This window comes from Ursus maritimus, unplaced genomic scaffold (assembly GCF_017311325.1).
Source record: "Ursus maritimus isolate PB19 unplaced genomic scaffold, ASM1731132v1 scaffold_2, whole genome shotgun sequence".
NCBI lineage: Eukaryota > Metazoa > Chordata > Mammalia > Carnivora > Ursidae > Ursus > Ursus maritimus.
In genome coordinates, this window is record NW_024424452.1 from 8809549 (window position 1) to 8816519 (window position 6971).

At 62.7% G+C, this 6971-nt stretch overlaps 1 protein-coding gene across 1 annotated transcript in view; it reads right to left on the minus strand.

The window, feature by feature from the left end:
* LOC103670207 (ras GTPase-activating protein 4) overlaps positions 1-6971 on the minus strand; it is a 25708-nt gene that overhangs the window by 9550 nt on the left and 9187 nt on the right. The window contains exons 6-11 of the mRNA XM_040634902.1: positions 5483-5564; positions 4809-4940; positions 4485-4576; positions 3105-3222; positions 2716-2866; positions 2371-2435 (exon numbers count right to left, since the gene is read on the minus strand). Of these exons, the coding sequence (XP_040490836.1) occupies positions 2371-2435; positions 2716-2866; positions 3105-3222; positions 4485-4576; positions 4809-4940; positions 5483-5564 (640 nt within the window). The remainder of the gene's footprint in view (positions 1-2370; positions 2436-2715; positions 2867-3104; positions 3223-4484; positions 4577-4808; positions 4941-5482; positions 5565-6971) is intronic.

Genomic DNA, 6971 nt, shown 5'->3' on the forward strand with positions numbered 1-6971 from the left:
TTCTTCTATGATCCCGGTGGGCCCTGCCATGGGCTCCGAGGCAGGCACCCAGATGGCCTCCAGAGTGTTATAATCCCCTCGGATCCCCACTTGCCTGCTTCCTTCCTTACCCACCTTAGAGTTGGGCGTCTTGGCGAAGCTCAGGGCCTCGGTGGTGAGGGAAAAGTGGAGTTTCTTGAAGGAGGACATGAGGGGGCCCTTGCCCTTGGTCCTGTGGATGAAGAGCGGCCCCTCTTTCACCGGCGGTGCCTGCAAGCTCAGCGCCCGCTGCAGGTCCAGCTCTGCTGGGCCAGGGACGGAGGGCAAAATGTGAGTCCAGGGACTAAGTGGGGGCTGCGGCAGAGCCGTGAGGGTAAGGGCAGCTGTGGGACAGGGGGCGGGGCAAACGTGATCAAGAGGCTGTGGGTGCGACCAAAGGGACCTGAAGGCTGTGGGCGGGGCCGTAGAGGGGCTGGTGTGGGCGGGGCCACGGGGCAGGGGCGGAGCAAACCCGGACCTGAGAGGTTAACGTGGGGCCCCACGGGGAGTGCTCACCCTCCTTCTCCTCGATGTCCACCAGCTTGGTGATGAAGTCCTTCAGCTGAGCCACGCCCTGGCGCACGGTGGGCTGCAGTGGCTCCATCCAAGCCTCCTTGGCTCTGGAAGCCGGCGTGTCCATGTTGCCCACATTCTGGACCGCCTGTGGGGGGCAGCAGCAAGGGCCAGGCTCTGCTGGGTTAAGGGCCCCCCACTGCAACCTCCCCGGCCCCGCCACCAGATAGGTGCTACTCCCGCTGTAGAAACGGAGGCAGGATCGGCACAAGCGCTGCTCATGGGCCCATTCCATCCCCACTGGCATTACGGGCTGAACCGATCACGGAGCTTGAGGCCTTTCGGGACCTGATAGTTGAGACTACTTGAGGACAACCTACTAGCCTTCCCCGGCAAGTTTAATAGGAGACTGCTTCCCTGGGTACGCCGGCCCCAGCCTGGTGCCAGGCAGCTAGGTGCCGCCTGGGAATAAGTAGTTCTGGGGATTAAAAACTCCGCATCCACACGCACAGACTATTTGGCCTTGGGTAATCTCTCCCCCCGCCCCCCCCCCAGGGGCCTGTTTCTTTGTCCCAGAGCTCGGGGGACCACGAGAAAGCTTTGTCAACTGCGAAGTGCTGTGCCACCGGCGTTCCAGGAGCCGGTCGGGGACACACTGCCATGCAGGCAAGGGCCCCGTGGGCACCCGGCTGGGCATCCTGCCCGCACCCCCGGGCCTGCACCTTGGCCAGCAGAAGCAGGGTGCGGCTGGTGCGCGCGTCCGCGTGCCGCTCCCGCAGGTGGAAGAGCTTGGGCGCCATGATGGCCGGAGAGAAGAAGCGCAGGCACAGGAAGCTGGTGACGGCGATGAACGGCACATTCTGGGGGGCGCGGGAGAGGAGGGCTGGACTGCCCGAGGCCTAGACGTGTGGCCGCCCGCGGGCCTTTGGTGCTGACCCTGCCTCTCCCTCTCCCCACGGCCCTGCCTGTGGCTCTAACCCCCCTCACCACCGCCGCCGCACCCGGGGACGCCAGGGCTCCTCCAGCCCCCACCGCTTTCCTCCCTCCGCCCAGCCCCACCGGCAGGGGGCGCACCTCGTGCTGGGCGCTGGGGAAGCGCTCGCGCACGCGCCGGAAAAGCTGCCGAAAGGTGGCGCGGACCACGGCGGGGCATGCGCGAACGGAGCGACTGAGAGAGCTCAGCAGCGCCCCCAGGTGGGAGCGCAGCGTCTGCGCGCTCTGCTCCAGCACCTCGGCCTCGGTCTGTGGGCGGTGCAGCCCGGAGCACCTGAGTGGATCCCGCAGAGAGGATGGAGGTCAGCGCCCCTGCACAGGACTGGCACAGAGGTTCCTCGAGACAGGAGCAATAAGGCGTCAGCAGGGACAGGGAGACAGGCAACGCACAGGTGGGAAGAGCGACAAGAAGGACTCAGGCATCAAGAGCCAAACATACACTTGCAAAAAGGGCCTGGCACCCCCAACCCCACCCTCCACCCGCACCCCCGCATCTCTCTGTCCCTTGGCTTCCACTCCGAAGGCCACTCTGAGCATCCCATGTTCTGTTTGGGGTGTCCCAGTGACAGACAAGAGTCTCCCAGCCCCCCCACCCCACCCCACCCCCGTGCACCATCCGCCTGCTGTGTCCACTCACGATACAGCCAGGCATACAAACAGGACAGCATGACACTGCACGAATGAACGAGTGAATGGATGCATGGGTGGACGGACGACATTCTTAGCCTTAAAGGGCCCAGGCTCCCAAGAGAAGATTGGAGCTTAAGCTCCCACTCTCTCTCTTGGCCCTTCTGAACCTCTGTCTCCTCATCTAGGAAACAAAGACCATATACCACTCAACCTCACCTTCAGAAAAGACTCCATGGACTTTGAAGCCAGAGAGTTGCTCCGGAACAGGGTGTTAGCCTCACCTACAAGCAGAGGTTCTAGTGGGTAGGGGGTTGGGGAAGGACAGAGGACCACGGGGCTGGGGGCTCTAAGCTGGCCCCTCTGTAAAGAACTTCCTTGCCACCTCCCAGAGCACTGCCTCACCTATGCCTTTTGCTCTTTCCTTTGCCTCCTAACCAGACCCAGCACCTTCCTGCAGGAAGGCTTCCCAGATTTCTCCCCTCTCAGCATCTCTGGAGTCCTTGGCTCCTGGCTCCCCGATCCACCACACCCTCAGACAGGCCGCCCCTTCCCAGGCCTCACTGGTACGACCCAGCTCCAGCTGGAAGAGCAGGTCCAGAAAGTCTTTGGCCAGTCCCTGCCCCAGGAAGAGCTTGAGCAGGTTGGTGGCCACATCCTGGCGGCACTCGGTGCTTGTTGTCTCCTCAATTAGTGGTATCAGCTGCCCTGGGCCCTGTGGGAGGCATCAAGGAGAGACGGGGTTGGAGGACCCACAGGGGAACCCAAACCCTTCACTCTGAGGACTTCAGAGGACCACGGGGAAGGGGAGGTGTTTTCCCAAGGGATGGCAAGGGGCCCTAGTTCCTTACCATCCTGAGAACCAAGAGCTTTGCTCTTCAGAGCAGGTGTAGGATAGGGAGGACAGGCCTACTGTCCCCGGACCCTCCCACCTTCCCCCGGGGCCCCCTCACCTGGGCGCCCAGCTTCACCTCACGGCACAGCAGCTGCACCAGGGGCTGGTAGCAGCCGGAGGGCAATACCGTCTCGTCCCGCAGCCGCACCTCCAGCTGCAAGGAGCCCAGGCTGCCCCTGGAACGGGCAGCCTGTGACCTCTCCACCAGGGACCCAGGCCACCTGGGCCGGGCCCCCTCCCCACTGCCTCCACATTCCCCACTCGGGGCCAGTCTCTCGGCTCCCGCCCTCCACCTTGCTTCCCTGCACCGCCCCCCGCCCTTCTTTCCCCGAGCTGCTTTCTTTCCCTGCACAGAAAGCCCTTGCCACCCAAGCATCTTCACAGCCTGGCTCCCTGCGCCCTCCAGACTCCTGGACTCTGAGCCTGACCCAGCCGGGAGTCTGTAAACTGTCAGAGAACAGCCCCTTCGTGTATACCCTTTACACCGGCAGCAAATCCCCAAGCGTCATCACAACGTGCCAGGGGCAACTGAGGCTCGAGCGGGTTAGGCACCTTGCCACAACAGCTCTCACTGCCAAGCTCCCCTGCCCAGAGCCCTCCTGGTGGGGGTGCAAGGCTTAACTGTCTGAGGCCCGCCCTTTCCGGAAGCACAGTGCAGTTCACTGAGTGATGCTGCTGCACACGGCCCCATCCTCATCCTCGTCCACAGAAGCCCTCCACGTGGCCCTTGGCTGGTTCTCCGGAAATGCTTTGCTGCTGGACACAGCCATCTGCCCTGCCCCCGCCCTGTCGATGGTGGGGATGGGGGGTCTGGGGCTTTCTGCAGAGAGACGGAGCTGAACCATCCAAGGTGGGGGGCACTGCTGATCCTCCACTTCCAGGCTGAGTGGTGGGCAAGGAGGCCAGAGGGCTTCCCTGTTAGGGTTGCCAGATTTACCAACATAAAAATATAAGACGCCCCGTTAAGTGTATCTTTAGTATAAGTCTATCTCCAACACTCTATGGATGTACTTACACTGAAAAATGATTCATTATCTGAAATTCAGCTTTAAGAGGACATCCTATATTTTATCTGGCAACCTATTTCTGGAAATTTTGGGGGAGAGTCAGAGCTCTGGGGACTGGAACTCTGGTCTAAGGTCTGCTGAGAAACCCTTAAAGGGAAAAAGTCTGACGGCCTGTTCCAGAATCTGCCAGAAGATAGAAAGCAGGAGACCTGTACCGCCTTGGAGCTCAGAGGACAAGACTGAGTCCAAGGGTGTGAGAAGGGCCAGTCAGCAGGACCAGCCAGGATAACAGAGTCTGGCCTGATGGGAAAGGGTCTGCCTGCCCTGTGCAGCCTGCCTGCCCACCCTGCCTGCTGGAGCCAACTGTCAGCCCCCAGCCACCCCCTGGGGCCCGAAGCCCACCAGCCCCACTGCCAAGCCCAGGCACTCACTCTCCTCGCCGACTCTTGGACTGGTCGGGCTGTAGCCGGAACCAGCCCTCCTCCTGCTGGGCCGCCCACAGACTCTGGACATTGAACACCACCTGGGGACAAAGCAGAGGCAGGGCCCCATGCTGACGCTGGGACCCTCAGCTCTCTTCCTTGCCAACTACCGTTCCTTTTGGGGGAGTCCCTTCTGGGGGTCCCTGAGCACCAGTGGCTGGTGGGAGTGCCCCTTCGGGGCAGCCGGTGGGGGGAGGGAATGGAGGGGGTGCCGGGATGGAGGCCAGGCTCCGAGGTGGTGGCAGGTGCAGCCGGAAGGAGCGGAGCACTCACTTTGCCCAAGAAGTCATTCCGGCTGACAAGGTCCCAGTCCCAGGCTTCCACACACAGCGCCTCCGCGGTCCCTTCTTCCAGCTCAAACTCAAACGTCTCGTTCCAGCGTGGGTAGCATGATTTCTTCACGATCTGCCCGGAACGGAGTGAGGACGGGCAGGGCTGACCCCAAGGGGCCCCCCAAGCAAGGCCCAGCCAAGGGCACAGCCACCCCAAATACCCCACTTGGGATCCCTACAGGGGCCTTGCAACAGCAGAGGTATAAACTTCCTGTCCAGACCCCTATTCATTTCTCAAGAGGCGAATCAGAGGCCCAGAGTGGGTAAGGTACTTGTCCAAGGCCACACAGCAATTGGGTAGCAGACTGCACTGGGAAACCAGGACTCCACCCCCTCCCCACCCTAAGGCTGAGCCCACCACCCCGGCTGTTTCCTGGAGGAAAGCAGTGAGGGGAGCTGTCGGACTGTGCACATGAACCCCACACCGGCTGTCTTGGCCCAAGTGGCTGGGAGGGAAAGGCAGCTGGGGCTATAGGGGGTTGGTGCCAGAAGTGCTGGGACTTGCTATGCACCGGGGTCACCCCACTTTTCTAAACCTCTTCTGCGAGACCACAGTCCCAGCCAGACCTCCCAGCTGATGAAGGCCTGTCCAGCCCCCGCCCCCAGCCCCCTCACCGAGGTCTCCTGCGTCCGGCCATTGTAGCGCACTCGGACGAAGGGGTCAGACGCACCGTTCCGGTCCTTGGGGGCAAGGTCCCTGGGGGAAAGCAGAGCACCCACTTCTCATACCCTCTCCCCAGACCGTCACCCCACCGCTGCGGTGTAACCACACTGGGCTGGGCTCATCCACGCCCTGGCAAGCCAGGTGACTGTGGGCAGTGCCTCTCCCTTTTCTGGACAACGTTCACCCCATGGGCCTCCACGCGGCACCTACACCAGGCTAGGGACTCCCCGTGGTAGAAGCCATGGCTCCTCTGACCGGACAGCTGCAGGCCGGCTGCAAGCTCGTCCTCTGCTCTGGGGCTTGGGGGAGGCAAGTGCATTATGGAACAGCCTGGGCTGTGTCCCCTGCCCTGCCCCCGGTCCCCAGCACAGCCTTGAGCTGGGGCCGCCCCTCTGAGCCTCGGTTTCCCCATCAGTAGAATGGAGAAGATAACCCCCAAGGTAGAGGTCACGGCTTCTGGAAGGGCTGCCCCACAGTGTTCCCCTACTTGGGGCGTAGATCTCGGTGAGCAGCCCCGCTGGGCCATCCTGCCGGTCCTTTGCAAGGCCCAAATCCGGTCACAGCACCCCCAGCTCAGAGCCCTCGTGAACAGCAGCAAAGCCCACCCCGCTTCCATTTCCTGTAAATACTATTTTCCGCTCTTTCCCATATTTTTAGTTTAAAGCCTCTCATGCCCACTTTTCTTTCCTCCTCAAAGCTAAGAGAATTCCAGAACGTGGCCTTGAGAATCTGCCCAGAAAGATGAGGAGAAACGTTCTTTCTGCACAGACAGCTTCTTGGGCCTCCCTGAATGCCAGCGGGGTCTGAGCGGGGGTGGCGATGGGGGCCGAGACCCCCCACTCCACACAGAGGTCTGGAAAGACCGCTCCTCCCGCCCAGGCAGCTGCTAAGCAGAGGCCAGGCTGGCCCAGCCACTGCGCCCCCAGGAGTCTCAGCAGCGTGTGTGCGCACGTGTGCACATGCGTGTGAGCCGGTGTGAGCACACACATGAGCGTGTGTGCCTGTGCGAGTGCACACACACGCCGGCCACAGACAGCCTGGCACCGGGCAGGGCTGAGGGAGGAGGAAGCGGGTGGGCAGGGGAACGGCAGGTGGGGCTGACCGAGCGTGAGGGTGAGCGGGCCTCTGCCCCCGTCCAGACGTCTTCCCTCTGCCTGGGCCTCGTCCACGCTCCGGCCCCAGCACAGAGAACCCAGCCAGCGGAGCCACAGTCCCCACCTGCGGGAGAGACAGCCTTCTCCCGGGGCAGCCGCCCACCCCCCTCCTCCACAGGCGCTGCCCAGGCCCTGCCCTCCCGGCCTAGAGGCAGCCAAGGACCCTGTGGAGGCGGCCGGGGGCCAGAAGGGAAGGCGCTCCTCATGGAGCGTGTGTGACTCACACTCAGGCCCGGACGGGAGGGGAGCCTGCAGCTAAAAATACCCGGGGCGGGGGGGGGGGGGG